Here is a 19,608-nt window from a genome sequence, read left to right as displayed (position 1 = left end):
GCTGGGATTGATACCCAGTTTTCCAGTTTCACGGTGTACAGTTTAGCCACTACATGGGTAGCTCTGACTTCAAAGGATAATGCTTTCTCCTTAATTCTAGGAGGAGGAGGTTAGAACAGAATCCACATTTTACATTGCACAATCCAAGCCCAAGGACATAAGAGCGCTTCACAACTGAGATTGCGTTACACATTTTTTTTTCTGGCACATAGAGATTTGCCGGGATTCATAGGATGCTAATTAAAGGCTAGGATTCGAACCTGGCTACCTATGTTACATGATCTGCAGCTAAAGCCACTAAGCTGCATCACCTCCCGGGAGGACCTTGAGTAGAGTCAGGCATCGGGCTTGAGCCTGGCGCGAGGTTTTAGTGGTTCGCCCACCTCTATGCAGAGGTTGGTATTAACCAAACTGAATATTTCCTTTGAAACAACATTGACAAGGCACATTATGGTGCATTACCATGTATTTTGGCTAATTGATTTTGACAGGCGGACACGCTCCTTTGGTCGATGGATTCAGTCGTATATGCTTGTAATTGATCCTTAAAATGTTTTGATAAGATCAGTATCTTTGTAGCATACACATGCAACATGTTTTTAAAGGATAATTCTTCTTCTTGAATTTGATGATATTTTAATGAAATCAAAGGCAAATAAAATGATTTTCTTTAAAACAGATCGTCAATCAAGGCATATAAAAGTAAGAGTTCGAGTCAAAAGCATAACAATTATAGGAACAGATTTTGTATCAAAGTGTATGACATAAGCGTAGTATGAGAACAGATTTTTACATTTTTTAGGAGCTTGCTCTGCCATGTCTTGTTTAGCGGCGGCATAAGGCTTTTTAAGCACAATATTGTGGACATAGCAAAGAATCACAGTCATATTTGATAGTTTCATACTATAACATTATTGAAAAGAATTTTAACAAATAGATTTTATCAACGGTAAAAGAGCTACAGAGGTAGTTTTAGTTTGCCACATTATCTACAATTTCATTGAAAACCGATTTGCATAACAGCAAAAACACAGAGGTAGTTCATTACAGATTCATCATTCAAAATCACAAATATTTTATTATGTTTAGCGATAACATGAATATCCAAAAATACATATTCAGGCTTAATAGTGGTATAATGATGTAGTTATAAAAGACATTATAATATACGCAGCAAATAAATCACAGCATCGTTATCAGTCCTAAAATCAGACTGACTCTACAGGACAGTCTTACACCAGTGAAAACCCTTTTCAAAATGCCATACTTTATAAATGAGCTCTACCACAAAGCATTTTTCCGAAGGACATCCACTGCTACAGTGTCCCACGTGCCAGGCAGAGCACAATCTGCATCATAGTGAGCACACAGGCTCACCTGCCTGGCTTCTGTGCACGCACACCACAGGGTAAATAGGAGCTTGCCCTCAAATTGGCAATGAAGTATAGGGAAAAAAGCTCTCTTGGTGGTTGAATGCTACATGTGATAAGACTGAAATACGTCCGGGGGCCACCAAAATCTTTATAAATGATCTTATAATGTCCTACAGGATAAACGTTTGTTTTAATTACAAAGGGGCATAGGCTGGTAAAATCATAGTAAAACATCTTTTCATCAGCTGAGGCCATTCGATAAAGAGTAACAGCGTTGGTTCACCCTCCCCCATATGGTGAATCACGCGGATTCAAGGGTTCGTGTAAATCACTTTCCTTGAGAAAAGTCTGCGGTTTCAGATCACTCAACTAACTGCTCGCGCCATTCATGTTTCCAAATACTTCTGACATTGAAGTTGCATCTTTTTAGAAACTCGTCATCTTGTTAAAGTCGTTTCCAGCATAACAAATTGGACAACCGTGAAGAATTCAACCATTACATTCGAAGGCCGTGTGGGCCGCATCAATATCAGCAAAACCGTCTAAAACATAGGAGCCAACTTTAAGCTTGCCGCTGCTCAAAGTGTGAGGGATGGTGATTGTTTAACCGTGTTCCAAATGTATCAACCACTGAATAGCGGGCGTTGAGAATCTCTTTTGCTGTCTGTGAGAATTATTACGGGGAGCAGCGCTAACAAGCAAAGGTTTTAAAAGCAAAACATGAACATCGGCAATCAGACTGAAGCCAGCGTAATATACTGAATGGGGTCAATGTAGTCAGAATTGGCATATTCATCCGCCTGACCGTACTCATTAAGAATTGTTTCCTAGACGCCGTTATGACACCGTGTCGAAACCGAATACAAGCATCTGCTAAACACTGTGGTTGTAGGCGGCTTGCTGTGTATTCCCTTCCCATCCTACTTGATGACTAACGTGCTATATTGCTTTGCCGGTCCACTCAGGGATGTAGGCATTATGCTGTGTCTAATGCTTCTTACCTCTAATAAAGGTTTTTTGAAAATGAAAAAAAAAAGCATCTGCTAAAATGTCCACATCTTGTTGACAGTAATGAGTCAGTTCCCTTTAGAAATCAAACACCTAGTCTGTGTTATATTCATATCAGGGCATGAATTCTGTTTACTCAGGGGGTGACATCTAGTTTGTATCATAAAGTTCTGCAGAGGGCTTTGCCCCCACATTGCTCTGATTCTGCAAAATGTGCTAGAAAACTATAGTTTTTAAAAAGGCGGTGTAACAAATGTGGTGATGAAATCAGTTAAATGTAGAACCTGAAAACTCCCAAGCTGGCTCACCGCAAATACATCTGTTAAAAATATAATTGGACTCATTGTCCTGATGGCACTCCATGTCATAAAATGTATAATCCTCAGTTTTAGTTGGGAGATTGAGTTTTCCCATAAAGCACACATGTGAATCAATAGAAGGCACCCAGGCCTTTACAGACACCACATTCCAGGCCTTTACAGTTATGTATTTAGAGTCCATTAAAAAAACATGAATCGCACAACTTTTTGATGTGACAGTTCACTTTCCCCACCTCAGCTAGCGCTTTCTAAAACAAACTGGTGTAGGGTTGCTCCTAGCATTGTCATTGTCATGAGTGGCTGAGGCTCTCTGAGGTAGGGCCCAGTAGTAAATATCCACCATTGGCTTTAATATTATGGCGTATATTAACAGTTTGTTGGCTATTTTTAGGTTTTTGGCTAAATGATTTCTGGCAACTCTGGCAGCTCACCCCTTTTCTTTACGCTTGTCGCATGATGTTTTTGACCTTTTTGAGGAGCTTTGCTCTTTGGGTGACATTGTCAGTTTCCCGGGCACATGGCATCAAGGCGAACGTAGGCACCTGCTAAAATAGCAGCAATCAAAGGCTCTGTATTTTGTCGTAAGTGATCTACAGCAGCTTTGACAGCTGATAGTCCGTGGATATGGGCGGCGGCATCACGGTCTCCTAAAACGACAATAAGAGAGTGACTGACAGCTGCCGGGCTCCAGCCCAGTGCCTCAAGGGCTGTTTATGATTCATACTGCCTGCCACCAATGGCTGAAATGACAATGGATTCACTAGACGGTGAAGCTTTAGCAGCGGCAACAGCGGCACACTGTGTGGATCAACTGACAACTTTGCCACAATGTAAACCAATTTTGATACATCTAGGACTTGGGATATGACATTTGCAGATACCTTTGACACGAGCTTGATTCGTGGATCAGCTAAAGTGTCAGTAATTGAATCCTCTACAACTTGTTATTTAAGAACTACGCTGACTTCGATACCTTCTACGGTCTGGAATCATTCAAATGTACTGGTATTGCTTAATGTGTAAATAACCGCTTCACAGGTAAATGCAACGTTCAGACCATGAGTCTTAAGGGCCGTCATTGAAGGTAAAGTATCATGGCTTACTGATGAAACAGATGACTCTTTCGGGGGTGCAGCAGCACCTGGGTGACGACCAGGAGTGTGGAGCTTTGATAAGGACCATCAGAAGCCTCACCACTGGGGTCCATTTTAGTCTTTAAATTATGGTAAATGGAGCCTTACGAGGGGAATGTTGATTGTGGGAGGCCCTTAGCGGGGGAATGTTGATTGTGGGAGGTCCTTAGCAGAGGAACGGTGATTACGGGAGGCCCTTAGCGGGGGAACGGTGATTGTGGGAGGCCCTTAGCGGGGGAATGGTGATTGTGGGAGGCCCTTAGCGGGGGAACGGTGATTGTGGGAGGCCCTTAGCGGGGGAACGGTGATTGTGGGAGGCCCTTAGCAGGGAACGGTGATTGTGGGAGGTCCTTAGCGGGGGAACGGTGATTGTGGGTCCTCCTGTTGTAGCATAGGGCTGACGCACCCCTGTGAGGATGGAGTCCTGATGAGGTCATATGGCACATCCCTCCGACTTGATCTGTTGTGTGAAACAGTTACATTGGCGGATTCAGCCCAACCTTTGTTATCAGTCTGATGCAGCACATTAATATCTTGTTCAGGGTGGGGAATGATAGTGTTTGGTGCTATGGTGCGTGAGGCCTTTGACTGGTGAAAAAGTGACTCTGGGGTACGAAATAGCAGTGGGTGCAATAAAACAGGGGTGTGTTGTAACACTGAGAATCTGTTTTAAATTTCTGTGGGGCAGACCCTCTGGGGCTACTCATGTTCAAATCAGACACCTGAAAGTTATGTAGGGTATCAGAATTGAGAAAGGGAGTGTTGCTATTGTTATCAGCAGTGTTTGCTTGCCTTACGCCTTACGAGCAGCACACACTGTACAACCAGGACATCTCTTTCTCAAACTATTGTCTAAAGACGATGCTTCTTGAACATTAGTTAAGTTAAGAAATACTACCCCCCCTTCATTACTAGCCCCAGAATTTTCATGGAGAGGTGATTGCCCCTGTTGCATTTGCAGCATTTCTTCTTCACGCTTCTGGCTTTTGGTTTTCAGCTTGGCCTCTGTTGGCCTTGGACCCCTATTTACAACCGGTCATTGTGAACTCGGATGCGGCGTTTCACCGATGGTGAATGTCTCGCATTGGCATAATCTGAGTTGTAGAAAAACAACAATTTTATTTCAGCCTCTGGGAAAAAATTGAAGCGCCATCTTGACAGTCACTAGCAATAAAACTAGCTTGACCCACAGACATCTGAGACACATATGCAGACACAACCACAGAAACACACACACACACACGCAGACACTAGTATTCAAGTTATGTCTATATTAGAGAATTCATTGTTGATCACTTACAAATAGAATGATTCTCACCATGAGAGCTGAAGTCCCGAATTTAACCGCGTGAAACAGGTGAGAACCTTGAAGTGAGCCGTTCAATAAAAGCGCCTCTGCCTCTTCAGCAGCTGCCTGTGAAGGCAATATGAAAAACGATGAAATACATGAATATATTTTCCAATAAAGAGATAAATGAGGAAATGAATTGGTTGAAATACTACGGGTAAGTTCCATGAAATACATATTTACACAGGTGCGCACGCACACACATTCCTATATATATAGGGAGGAAACCAAGAAAATCAATAAACTATTGAATTGCAATTCAGAATTTACTGTATAGAATGCCCCTGCCCAAAAAAGGTATATTCACTGAAAAAACCATAGGTTTCAGGGACGTTATAGTGAGTTGGACATTTGACTCATATAAAACCAGAGAAATTCGCCCGTTATAGTTAGTTGAGCTAACTATAACTCGTGCCCCCGTAATGCACTGCTGATGACGTCACATATTACATCACTCATGACATGGTCAGTGACACTCCACTGAAAGGAGGGGGCAATGCCGGTATTTCTTTTTTTTTTTAAAAGGGGAGCTGCATAGCCCCCCTTCTTTTTCTTATTTTTTGGCCCTGGGTACCCCATCCCCCAGGGTCTGCCCCCTAATTTTATTTTTTTTAAAATTTAAATTTGGGAATGGGGCCGCGTGGCCCCCCTCCCGAGGCCTTAATCAGCCCCGGGGACCCCATCCCCGAGCCATGGCTTTTTTTTTTTTGCTTTTTTTTTGGAGGGGGGCTGTGTTGCCCCCCTCCTCTGGCCACTAAAGGACCCCATCCCCCAGGGCCCGCCTTTCTAATTTATATATTTATTTAAATTTTGGGGGAGAGGGGCCGCGTGGCCCCCCTGCCGGGCCACTAATAGCCCCGGGGACCCCATCCCCCGGGGCTGGCTCTCTCCGTTGGGGGCCGTGTGGGGTCCCCAATCCCAGAAAACAACTCACAGAAGGTGTTAAGTCCATTCACGGAGAACAGAAAGCCACTAAATGCTGTAAGCAAAATGAAAACCTCTTCAAATAGTTAGTACATCACTTGGCTGGAGTTAAGAGTCCATCAGCCCACCCTCATTGGCGGAGCTTCGTCATCTGAGACTCCAAGGGGTCATGGTCTGGGCCCACAATATCGAGCCATCAGGCCCCGCCGAGTGCCCGACCTAATGATCCCAAGATAGAAAAACTCCTGCCACAGTGTGTATTCCAACTTGTGAAGACTCTAATAGTGTGCAGTGCTCAAGTGTGAATGTGCATTAAAAAGGACTACGTGGGCAAAAAATATGTTTATTGAAGATTGACCATGTGTCATATTTAAAAGAACAATTAGTCTTGAAAAAATTGACTATTTCCTGACTTGGTCTCGTGAGGTCGACATGTTTCAGCCGATGTGGTCAACTGACCTGGCTTTCTTCAGGACCTGAAATGATGGAAGTCAAGGCTACTGCAGGATTAACTTATTTAGTGTATACTATGTGAAAAACAAAAATTCCTTAAAACAGTGAAAGTATAATCATCAGGTAAGTCTGTGGCAAAAGCCACCCTACCGGACAAGCAACCTTTTGTTCGGATGTAAGAACTTTGTCTTCTTTCCTAGAGGGAGTTAGGAGAATCAAACCATCAGAAAGGCATCTCACATACGAATACAGCATCAGTGACTACTATTCTGCAGGGCCCTTTACGCACCGCACTTATTATAAAAGAACCCAAACGTGGTAACAAATGAGTAATATTTTCAAAAACTGAATTCAACTCACCCAACTTTCTGTGGGAGGAAAACCTCACCTCACCCGGCTGACTGCTCGGAGAAGGAGGCACCGCTCTGTTAAAATGTAAGGATAAAAGAACAAGTTGCGCACTGATACTTGTCCATCTACACTCCTTACAGTATGTTTAACGCACAAAAACCAACAAGTCAATGACCTTGAGAAACCCGCCCCGCAAGCATGACAATCCAGGTATATGGGGAAGTTATTCCCTTAAGAATTCAGTCTATTAGGAGAAACCCTAATTCTGACATTAAAAAGGATGAACCCTTCATTGACAACTAATGCAGTCACAAGAGGGGGAGAATATTGCCACCCTATATATGGTTTGAGAGGATCAACCTCTCTTTAGAAACCTATACAGTCAGGCAAGGGGGAGAATACTGCAGCCCTATTTGTTGATTCAGAGGGAGATGTAAATATTGCACTGTCTCCTCCCAACCAGCTACATTAAGTTAAACAAAGATGCATCAGTCTTCATCATACAGAACATAGGACTCCCCTCTCCTTACCTGTCCGTCGGTACTTCAGGCCAGACTGCGAGCTGTCTGGGAGGTGACGGCAGGAAGGAGGGGGCTCCTTAAATATCAGCCTTAATTAGCACAATCACTCGTTTAAAAATCAGGTGCTGGTATTTAGCTCTCTGCGCGCCCACGCGTCTGTATGAGCATGCTCAGGCATCGGGACACTCGTCTCCACGCATGTGCGTGGCAAGGACTAATCGAGACACCTCCAGCCGTTGTAGTGTCTATCGCACGCGCATGTGCGTACCAAATTACTGGGAGCGCTGATCCCGACAACATCAATTACAGTGCTTGAGATCAGCCAGTGTTTGGATCAGACTGTGTAGTATCCAAACTTATTCTCCGACAGGAGTGCATTTAAAACATAAAGTGCCAATGATGTCTAGATGTTTGATACAGATCTTCACATCAAAGCATAAGCGTAGGAACACTTGTTTCCACGCATGCGCGTGACAAGAACTGATCGAATGACTCCGGTGGTTGTCGTATCTATAACGAGCGCATGCGCCTGAAGGGTCACAAGGAGCGGGCCAAACCTGAAATATCATGCGTGAAGTAAGTATATAAAGGAAATAAGGTAACCACCTCAATCTGCTGAGTGGGTGCAATTAAAAACACAATTAGAAACACAAATACTAGTGTTTCCTTTGTGTTTGGTGCAGATGAAGCAAGCGTATGCTCACATTTCCTGACATCAGAGTTACGCCCAGAGGGGACCAGCCACAAAAATGTATAGAGGCTGGGACATCCATTAGTAATATATACGCTAGGGCATCAACAGAGTGGAGATGAGGATTAAACACACTTGCTATGATGTGATATATTCCAAAAATGAAAGGGGACTACAGACTGAAGTCCTCAAAATATGGCCATCCCACAGGGGTCACCCATAAAGCGGATTGTATCGCAGCGCAGGGAGATGACTCAATCCTAACACCAGTCGGGCCTAATGGAATGAGATTCACCTAACTAGTTGGGTTAAAGTCGCCAAACAGAGTAAATCATGATGACGACGGTCCACTACAGTGTGAGCCTACCACCTACTTGGGGTCTACTCTCATGTCGATGATACTCATATCTCCATACCTGTACTTGAAAGGTGTCTAATAGCGACCGATCTTAAGCTATTTGTCAGATCTGGGGTATTAACTACCGAAAGTGGACAGAGGGCCTTTACCACCAAGACATGTACTCCACACACAAATTGGGAACAAGCTAAACATAGTCACAGGGACAACCAGCACTCACAGTCACTCCTCTAGGTCGCATCTATCTTGCACAAAGATATTTCTAGAATTTCTAGGGACTGATGGTGTAAAAAGGTACATGGCATCCCTAGTCAGACGCATGTCTCAGTTGCGTGAAATCTAAACACTCCTATGCACAAAAGCGTGGGTGTACAATACAATCAAAGCCCCGTCGATTTCTAGGGTGAAGTATGTTGGAAAAATTCTTAAAAGAGTGTTGGTACATCGGATGTTCCTGCAAATGTGGGCACTCATAAATGCAATTCCATGGGTGTTCATACTGATCATCAATCCTAACTGTAATTAAGAATGTTGTTCGTGATGAAGTCACTGATAGAGTGTAAATGCGTTGGTGGATCACAAAAAATCAGATGATCGATCAGACTTTCAGATGGAGGTCCAAGGAATGCTGTCATTCATGCCGTGCGTGTCTGTTTTCAATTTGAAAATCCACCTCTGCTCTTTAGAGAACAGAAACCTTGAAGTATCTGCAATGTGCTGGGGAATGAGAGGTCGTTCGAGCACGATCCACCTAAGATCATCAGCTTTGTGTTGTTTGACCAAGAAATGATCTGTAAGGCAAGTAGACTGTTTCATACATCGAATCGTGCTCTTATGCTCACTAATACGGAGCTTCACTTTGCGTGTAGTGTGCCCAATGTAGTGTAGAAAACAAGGGCATGTGATCATGTATATCACACACTCAGAATTACAATTCGTGTGACTGTTTAATATCCAGGGACGGCTAGTTCCTATGTCCACTGATGTGGTCTTAGTTGTCTGAGGACAAACACTACAAGAGCCACAGGGATAGTGACCTCGTACCGGGGGAATGACCACAAGTTGTTGACGGTACGTACAGGCTGTGGTAATGGTTGTGTGTGTACCAGGCTATTCCGTAGGCTATGACCCTTTTTAAATGCAAACAAAGGGGGCGGGATGTTCTCAGATGCCACATTGAGAATATGCCAGTGCTTACATATGGTTTTTTGTAATCTGTTGGAAAGGGTACAAAAGGTGGTTACAAAAGTAAGCCTGTCATTAGGAGTCCTAGGCGTGCTATTATCCAACAGCGCATCTCGATTGTTGTTGGATGCTCTCTTCCAAGCCTGGCGCACCAGTCGCTTGGGGTACTGACGCGACCGAAGTTGGAGTGCCAATTCTTTAGCATGTTTGTCAAAGAGATCCCTGGTTGAGCAGTTCCTCCGTACTCGTAGGAACTGTCCCACGGGAAGATTCTCTCTGAGGGCCCTAGGGTGATAACTGTCAAATGGAAGGAGAGAGTTTCTTGACATTGGTTTTTTGAAAAGTTCACATTGCAGTGTATCCCCAAGGAGAAAGATAGAAATGTCGAGAAAGGATAACCGATGTTGGTTATACTCGATGGTAAACTTCAAAAAGGCATTTTGCTGGTTAAGCCAAGTATGAAAAGCCAGGATCTCTTGGCTCGTGCCCCGCCATACCACTAGTATATCGTCTATGTACCTCTTCCACAGCACCAGATGTTTATGGAAAGGGTTGCTGTGGTTCAGTACATGATGTTGTTCAAACAGATGAACATAGAGGTTGGCGAGGCTGGGCGCAAAAACACTCCCCATAGAGGTGCCCGAGATCTGTAGAAAGATCTGATCTTCGAATCTAAAAAACATTTCGGTCATAGCTATCCTGGCACACTCCATGATGAAGTGGACAGGGGTTATGCTATTCAAATCACGTGCTTCCAAGAGTCTCTTGATGGAGTCCAGAGTCTCTTGTTGTGGAAAACACGTGTAGAGTGACTCCACATCAAAACTTGCCAAGATATCGGTGCTGATGTTAAACTCGATATCCGGCAAGATCCGTAAGACATCTGAGGTGTCCTTAAGATAAGTCGGCATCTCGGACACCATTGGTCGTAAAAAGACATCCACGAATTTAGATAGGGGCTCAAGAAGTGAGCCAATCCCAGAAATGATAGGTCGTCCTGGGGGTGGTCGTTGGCTTTTATGGATCTTGGGGAGGCAGTAGAAATAGGGCATCACCGGATTATTAGTCACCAAAAATTGAGCCTCATGCGGCGTTATCCACCCTTCTGCCTCCCCTTCCTCAACCAGATGTTTTATCTCCAGGGTAAGCCTGGGTGTGGGATCTGTTACCAAAATTCGATAGGATTTAGTATCCATAAGTTGCCGGAGGCACTCCGTCCGGTAGGTGACAGTGTCTTGCAAGACAGTAGCGCCCCCCTTGTCTGCTGGCTTGATAGTAACGGACGTGTCTTTAGTTAAATTCTGGAGGGCCAGTCTATCCTTTCTGGAAAAGTTGCGAAAATTCGTGAGCCGTGTATCGCATAGCGCCATTACATCAAAGGTCACTGCCTTCTCAAAGGTGGAGACCTGAGGAGGAACTTGGTGTGCCAAAGGTGTGAAATTACTTTTAGGGCGTAACCCGGTGTTCACGTTGTTAGTGTCATCACTGAGAGATGTGTTATCATCCAACTCTCTATTCTTGAAAAAGAAGTGGAGTCGGATTTTCCTGAAAAAATTCTCCAATTCGCATCTCAGGGTAAACGGATCACCTGAGTAAGTAGGTACAAAACCCAACCCTCTGTTGAGGACACTTAGTTTATTATCTGAAAGGGTCCTAGAGCTCAAGCTGACTACAAGGTCGTTCAGTCGTTGGTCGAACTGGGGGTTTGCTGCAGATTGCGCCTCCTGCTCCGAGTGTTCGGGAATGTCGGATCTGGTTGCCAATGGACAGTGGGAGTGCCTCTCCGCTTGCCCCTCGTTCGCCCCCAATCCCCCCACGGTCCCACCGGCTCCCCGCCTCCTGCGGGAGCCGGCATTGCTTTTCCACATGGGGAGCTGCGAACATGCAGCTCCCCATGTGGAAAAGCAATTTGGTTTAAGCCCCCCCCCACACAGGGTATTTTTTTTTTTAAATACACAAGCCTCAAGGGGGTGGCGGTCCCCGGGGCTTGGGGGGGCCTTTGAGCCCCCCAGGCATTAATTTTTGAAGTCCCGGGGGTGGCGGTCCCCGGGGCTGGGGGGGGCAGAGAGCCTCCCCACATATTTACATAAAGCCCCGTGGGTGGCGGTCCCTTGAGCAGGCCTAGGGGGTCAGGGTGTTTCTACCCTGCCCCATTTTTGCGTTCTGCGTGGTTTTTCTTCTCTTTTCTTGTGCCTCGGTTCTACCGAGGCACAAGATGGCTGCCAACACTTCCTGCTTTGGAGTGTTGGCAGCCACTTAGCATACAGCTCGTGCTCGGCAGGGTGCGCGGATCCACCGCGCCCATAGATATATTTATGATTTTACTTTTGATTTTCTCAGGAACTACTGAACAGATTTACACCATTCAAGCAAAAGGCACGAGTGTGAACCAAGGTCTACCTTTCTGCCAAATTTGGTATAATTCCGTTCAGCAGTTCGGGCTGTAGCTACGACTAACGGTCCCTATGGAAAATTGCATGGGGAAAACACGTTTTGGGGCCCCCTTTTTTCTCGGCCCCCGCTTGACGAATCACCCCGAGACTTTCAGGATAGGAGCTGACCGGAGCGGGCCACGAGTTTTGAAAATTTCGCGAAGATTCGTCAACCGGCGCCAAAGTTATTCCAAATAGAATGTTGCGGATTTCCTATGGATAATAGGTCTTAACTATAACTACCTACTGGCGACCGCCAGTAGGTATTATATATATATATATATATATATATATATATATATATATATATATATATATATAGAGATAGTCACTGAAAAAACCATAGGTTTCACACATGTTATAGTTAGCGGAAATTTTACTGATAAAAAACCAGTGAAATTCCCCCGTTATAGTTAGTGCAGGCAACTATAACTCACGCGACCGCAATCCTCTGCTGATGCTAATACTGTATTTAGACACTTATATGCCCATGTCTTCTTCCATACATTTTTAGCTATACATATATTACAAATATTTTTTTTTCATAAAGACACATATGTCATCAGCAGAAGATTGCGGTCGCGTGAGTTATAGTTGCCTGCACTAACTATAACGGGGGAATTTCACTGGTTTTTTATCAGTAAAATTTCCGCTAACTATAACATGTGTGAAACCTATGGTTTTTTCAGTGAATTTGCAAGGTTTTTTAAATGCTAATTCCTAACTATAACGTGTGTGAAACCTATGGTTTTTTCAGTGAATTTGTACGGTTTTTTAAATGCTAAGTTACTTTACGCCATTCGAGGCGTGCGCGCCCACTTAACGCAGTTCGTTCCGTGCACGGTTTTTATCAACTTTAATAAGCCCTGTACATTTGGTGGCCTTCGGCCACCAAAAGCACAGGGGGTGGGGTCAATGTGGATAGTGTTTTTTTTATTTCAATTTTATAATTTCATATTGCCAAAATTTAGTTTTTTTTACCTATTAATAAGCCCTGTACATTTGGTGGCCTTCGGCCACCAAAAGCACAGGGGGTGGGGTAAGTGTGGATAGTGTTTTTTTTATTTTTATTTTTTTACCGTACGCTTACGGTAAGCGTACGGTAAGCGTACCCCGCGAAATTGCCGAAAAAAAAATAAAACCGTTTTTGCTCTTGGGGGATGTTTGTGGACTCCCTCAACATGACTATGTGGGAGGGAGTTGTCAAAACAGCCCCGTAACATGTTTTTGGCCATCATGTTTGATAAACAACACTCAGTGCGAGAGACAAAATGGCGGCCGCCGCTTCCTGGTTTCGGCCGATTCGAATGTTTACTAAGATCTAAGAGCCAATCAGAATCGCGCTCGCGCACGCCACCGTACGCTTACGGTAAGCGTACCGTAAGCGGGCTCAGATATATATATTGATTTAAAGGCTATTTTCTCAGAATCTACTGAACAGATTTACACCAAACCTACAAAAGGCACTTCCTTGACCTAGGGACTACCTCTCTGCCAAATTTTGAGTAATTCTGTTCAGCCGTTCGGGCTGTAGCTCGTTCTAAAGGTCCTATGGAAAAATGCATGGGAAAAACGCGTTTTGGGACCCCCCTTTTATCTCAGCCCCCGCTTGACGGATCCCCCCGAGACTTTCAGGGTAGGAGCGGAGCGTAGCGCCCCACCTATTTTGAGAAATTCGCGAGGATTCGTCGACCGGCGCCAAAGTTATTCAAAATAGAATGTTGAGGTTTTCCTATGGAAACGTGGTCCTAACTATAACTACCTACTGGCGACCGCCAGTAGGTAATATAGATATATATATATATATGCTGCTTTACCCCTGGGTGAATAAATCTGATTTTATATACCATAGTCGTGGTCCGTGCTCCATTCTTCCAAACCGAAGAGCCAGCGGCAGCGGAGTGCTCAAGATATATATATATATTTTCCATATGGGGCGGCTTGAGACACCCTCAGATAGACAGACCGAAGCCTGGAGTGTTCTCATCGACACCTCCTAGGAGAGGTCTGAGAGAAACAGAGACAGACCATGCAGACATTGGCGCACACACACGCTTCCATCCTCAAGCTTTGAGAAAGAGTTAATTTAAAACATGTGATGGATGCATCCCAGGAGATCTCACGGCTAGACATAACAAGATTTCTCTTAATTACCAAAACCTGCTAAATCGCAATTTTTCTACTCGTTCTCCATGAACTCAAAAATACAGAATACTTTTGTTCTAAAACACTCATTTCACCCCCATAGGTATGACTGAAATTAACCATGTTATTGGCAAAATAGCTGATATTCAGACAAAGCCCACACAGCTACATCTAGTTGGTTTCACTTTGTCAAAATCCTTGCGTTAGCGGTGAGACAGGGCCGTGGGGGTGGAGAGGTGTGGTGGGGGGACCTTTTTTAAGACACTGGGAGCTGTTAAATGGTGCTCAGAAAGACACAGGCGGCCTAGGCAGGACTCCCAACCATGCTTTTTCAGTCTGTGAAGCCGTGAACTAGAATTAATTCAAAACACACCAAGTGTTGGGACCAATGGCTGCGGGACCTGGACTGGTGCCAGAGAGCAGAGGAAACCATTTACAAGTCCAGGGGCTGTGCTAAGAAATGGAAGAAGTTATCGGGGCCCTGGAGGATATACTGAGCCACACAGTGGTGGGGTGGTCACGGGGTATAAGGGTAATCAGTCTATTGTATCGCTTTTCTTGCCTAGGATTGTATGATGCACTGTTGTTCTCCTTCATGTCATACGAACACTGCTGTATTTTGAATGAGATCATGAGCAAAGTTAATAAAAAGAGTTACAAAAAAAACAAACATCTCCGACATCAGCACATCTTGTGCTTCCAAACAAAGGACTGAAAAAAACATTTTACTCCAGCAGAAAGGATTTCATTAAACACACGTGTTGACATGAGAGGCCACATCACCATTCGTTTAATTCTGACAGCTAATGTGATGCAAACATAAAATTGTTATTCAGGTTAATCTTGACGGAAGTGCCTTCTGTTTTAATCCCGCCCCTGCCGGAAGTAGGCTTGCCATTGATGATGTAATCCTCCATAGTGCCCTTATGTGATGTGAAGAAAAAGTAGGGCAGTCCGATACCCCCTTGCAAGCCTGGGTATCAAATCAAGTACAGGCAAATGACCACCAAAGAGATCATTTACAAAAAAATTAGAAATTGCTTAAGTGCGTTTATATGTCCTAAAAAGTGACGTGGAACCAGTCGAATGGAACAAAACAATAAGAATGAGTCGGGCATTCAAAATACCATAAAAATAATAAAGATTAAATCAGTGAGAGAGACAAGGTGTGCATAGTTGAAACAGTGGAAGCCAGCACGGATCGGGGGTAGCGGGGGGGGGGGGGGGGGGGGGGGTGGTTTGAGGGGAGGAAGTGAACCAATAAGAAAATTAATCAAATGTACCTTATCGCAGCTGCATCTCTCCAGTCTCTCCTCTACGAGAGGGCCAGCCAAGTATTCATGCGCACTTGGAGTGGGCAAACCAATAGTCCTCTGCCCTGCACAGAGAGCAGAGCAGCCCCACCCGACAAAGCAGCAGGAACAAATAAAATGTTAATATCATTCAGTTATTATCATTTCTTTTTTCCTTCAGTTACACTGCTTAAAAGAAGTGGAGCGGCCCTCCTCTGCCCTAGCGGAGGAGCCGCCACTGAGTTGAAGTAATAAGTATTTATAAGATATGAAGAGAAAGACATGGAGTACATAGTCAGCAAAACAATCATACATTAATCTGTAAGGGATAGCCTTAGAGTTTTGTTGGAAACATTGATCAGTGTATGACACGTCCATTCTTATGTAAGGAATCGGTCCAATTGGTGAAGCAAGCAAATCATGGATGTTAAATCTCGAAATTTACTTTACAAAGAAGAGGAAGCGCCGTTTCACGCTTCAGTTTCTAGTGTCAGCAGTATGCAAGACCATCTCCAAGACTGTTCTAGCTACACAAACAAGCATTAAAAATGCAAAAGGTCTCGCCTTTCATTAAGTTAAAGCCATTTGCTTTGCTATACAATACCATTAGCAAAGCAAATAGCTCTAACTTAATCAAAGGCGAGACCTATTGCATTTTCAATGCTTGTTAAAAGTGCAGTGTGTTGCTGTCTTTAACAATGGGGGATGATGGAGGTGCAGGTGGGAGGGTCCGAGTTCATTCATGGGGAGCTGGGCCTCGGCGATATCTGGCCGTAGGGTTTTATCCATGAGGGACTGGGATGCTATGACCCTTATGACAGCTCTGGCTAGCGGAATGAGACGCAGGTTGAAGTGTTAATGGCAGAAGTCAAATAGTTTGAAGGATTGTGGGGCGGAAGGAATGCGTGCCAGTCCAAGGCCAGCGCTGGGTGGGCTAGACTTTCCGGCAAAAGGAAGGTACTATGGTGCAAGATTTAGAAAACTCACTAGATACACATTCAGAATCCCGCACAGGACAAAAAACCTGTCTCCCCTTAAAGTAAATCATTTGTGTCACTTATTTATTATTCATTATTCAGTTAATTAAAAACCATTATATGATATAAAACAGCATACTATATAACTTGTACGCGCTCTGTTAAAAGTGTAAGCTTTTCTTAAAGTTAAATAAGTTAAATACATATTCCAGCTATACATTTTTAAAATGCTAAGCTCCCCTACCAATTCTGTTCAGCTACAAAACATGGGAGTGGTTTAACTAAGATGGCTTCTCAGGGAGCCCTAATTGTTCGTTTGACTCGTTATAAAGTGCGAATGCATGAAGTCATGAATAAATGTAATGCACTTTAAGGTCTTTAAATTGGTATGACTATGAATGTTTTTTTAGCATGCAACAGTTGAACAGGGAGCCCACGAGATCAATACAATGGCAGAAAATCTTCTGGCGCTGGTGCGTGTACTCTTTACAAGTTAGTTATGAAGTGTTTAAGTGAATCGTCGTTGAAGATTACAAGATATGCGCATCCCAGAACGAGTTATTTGTTTTCAAGAAAGAATGTCACTTGCGGATTCCCGTTTCACCACTAATGAAGGGCGCGTTCCTGCGAGATAATAAAAGGCTGGTTGCTCGGTGATTATTCTTATCAGAAAACAAAGTTCTTTCAATCACAGAATAACAGACGGCTTTCTTAAAGTTATTTGTGTGAGAGACGAGTATACTGTTTCCTCGGTGCTGTTCACCTCTGGCAGTTAGTTATTGGTGCCAGGGAATAAAAGATTCATTTCTCGGTTGAGTTGTCTCTCTCCTTCAAGAAAGGACTCGTCTGCCGGTCAGTCCATGGAAGTTATCTGCATTTCCGAGGTGTGCCTCGTTTAACTCTACGCTGCTCTGAGGCCGGAGATGTTTCTATCTGGTCAAGCCCCCCTGGTGGTCCGATTAAAGAGGCGCCCTTGATCTGGGGAGTGACCACTCATCTGGGCCCATTAGCTGTAATCACAGAGCCCCCCTGCACAGGAGGCCCCGCCCTGGCCGGCCTTATCTGCACGGACAATGGGAGTCTAGTAATTAGCAGCTCGTCACTGGCGCTGGGGCTGATGAGGGCAGCCCTTAATGGAGCCATTGAGATGCAGAGGGCGAGGACTGGGATCACGTGACCCGGCAGCACAAAGGAGGGGGGGGAATGTGGACTTGGTTTGAGCAAAGTTTTGTGCTCGGAGGATTTAATGACGAGTCTCAATAGCTGGTGCTCAGCAGGTGGTTGGGAGGGGAGGCAGGCTTGGCTCCAAGTCCACCCCAAGCTCCTCGACCAAGGTGCCAATTACGATCCGGTAAAATCAATTCCCGTACGACTCGTATCCGGTCTTTTTACCGTACGAATCGTACAAGTGCCGTACAAACTGGCAATCACGATTCGCATGGTAAAAAGCCCATACGAGTCGCATTGGGAATAATTCCCCACACGTCCTCGGGTCGGAAAAAGTGTCCGACACGTCCTCGGACGATTTACCGTACAAACGTGAAAAGCGAAGTCCGACCGGGGAATCACGATCCGTCCCGGGCGTCCGAATGTACAACCGTATGGTTAAAAGACCGTCCGCACCGAACTCCTAAAACAACCATGGAGACGTCCAAACAGGTGCCCGGTACGTGCCGTACCCCCCCCCCCCAGCCCCCGCATGTACGCGCCGTACCCCCCCCAGCCCCCGCATGTAAGCGCCGTACCCCCCCCAGCCCCCGCATGTACGCGCCGTACCCCCCCAGCCCCCGCATGTACGCGCCGTACCCCCCCCAGCCCCCGCATGTACGCGCCGTACCCCCCCCAGCCCCCGCATGTACGCGTCGAACCCCCGTGTATGTACACCCGAGTACGCGTCAAACCCCCCCGTGTATGTGCACCCGAGTACGTGTCGAACTGTACGTGTCGAACCCCCCCGTGTATGTACACCCGAGTACGCGTCGAACCCCCCCGTGTATGTACACCCGAGTACGTGTCGAACCCCCCCGTGTATGTACACCCGAGTACGTTCGAGTCGTACCCCCACCCGTGTATGTACGGTGCGTACCCCTTACGCACCGTACATACACGGGTGGGGGTACGACTCGAACGTACTCGGGTGTACATACACGGGGGGGTTCGACACGTACTCGGGTGTACATACACGGGGGGGTTCGACGCGTACTCGGGTGTACATACACGGGGTGGTTCGACGCGTACTCGGGTGTACATACACGGGGGGTTCGACGCGTACATGCGGGGGCTGGGGGGGGGTACGGCGCGTACATGCGGGGGCTGGGGGGGTACGGCGCGTACATGCGGGGGCTGGGGGGGGTACGGCGCGTACATGCGGGGGCTGGGGGTGGTACGGCGCTTACCGGGCCACCTACTCTGGTCGTTTCGCGCTGTACTTCGCTTTTCCGGCACTTTTTGGGTGCCGTAAAAATATTGCCGTCCGGACTGCTGTCGGTTCGAATCGTACTTCCTGGGTCGTGAAACGCTGCCTGGAAGCGTCCCGACGTCACGTCGCAGCATTCCCGGATCACATTCGTATGCATATTTTCGTCGGTCGGTGTTTTTTACGATTCGTACGGAAATGGTGTTTCCATGCGAATCGTAATTCCATGTTTGTAATGTTTTACAACCGAGTACGAGTCGGACGGAGAATACGCTCCGACCGACAGTTCGTACCCGGTTTTTACCGGATCGTAATCGGCACCCAAGTGTCTACAAACTCAATCAGGCTGCTGGAGCCCTGTTATTGGGACATGGAGCTTACTGACCCTCGGGCCTTTGGGGAGTGGGTCCCCCCCGCCAGAAAATGAGGTTAGGTTTCTCATTGCACGTCACTGGCTAGGCCTCGGTTGGACATGTGTGGAGGTCAGAACTGGACAACGGTGTCCAGTTCTGCGGGGCTCATGTAAGTTATGTATCCTGTTATGGAGGACATTGTGTACACGTTTTGGTGTGTTAAGTGCGTGCCCTGGGTTATAAAACCAGTGAAAGAGAGAGATTTGTGAGGGAAGGAGGGTGTAAGAGTCATGTAAATAAGGCAGTATTCTACGTAGTAGAAGCAGAT

The 19,608-nt window shown here is 45.5% G+C and overlaps 1 protein-coding gene across 4 annotated transcripts in view; it reads right to left on the bottom strand.

Moving 5' to 3' along the window:
* Window positions 1–19,608, bottom strand: part of LOC146868323 (uncharacterized) — a 35,741-nt gene that overhangs the window by 7,213 nt on the left and 8,920 nt on the right. For 2 of the 4 annotated variants that reach the window (XM_085609733.1, XM_085609734.1), the window contains exons 2-3: window positions 15,526–15,620; window positions 5,153–5,248 (exon numbers count right to left, since the gene is read on the bottom strand). In XM_085609733.1, the coding sequence (XP_085465859.1) occupies window positions 5,153–5,248; window positions 15,526–15,620 (191 nt within the window). Of the gene's footprint in view, window positions 1–622; window positions 4,929–5,152; window positions 5,249–15,525; window positions 15,621–19,608 lie in introns of those variants that run through there. The other 2 variants (XR_014962858.1, XR_014962857.1) reach the window with 2 other exon arrangements.

The sequence above is a fragment of the Triturus cristatus genome, chromosome 1_2 (assembly GCF_964204655.1).
Source record: "Triturus cristatus chromosome 1_2, aTriCri1.1, whole genome shotgun sequence".
In the NCBI taxonomy this organism is placed as follows: Eukaryota; Metazoa; Chordata; class Amphibia; order Caudata; family Salamandridae; genus Triturus; species Triturus cristatus.
The sequence above is the reverse complement of the archived record's forward strand: the minus strand, read 5'-3'. Positions and strand labels throughout refer to the sequence as shown.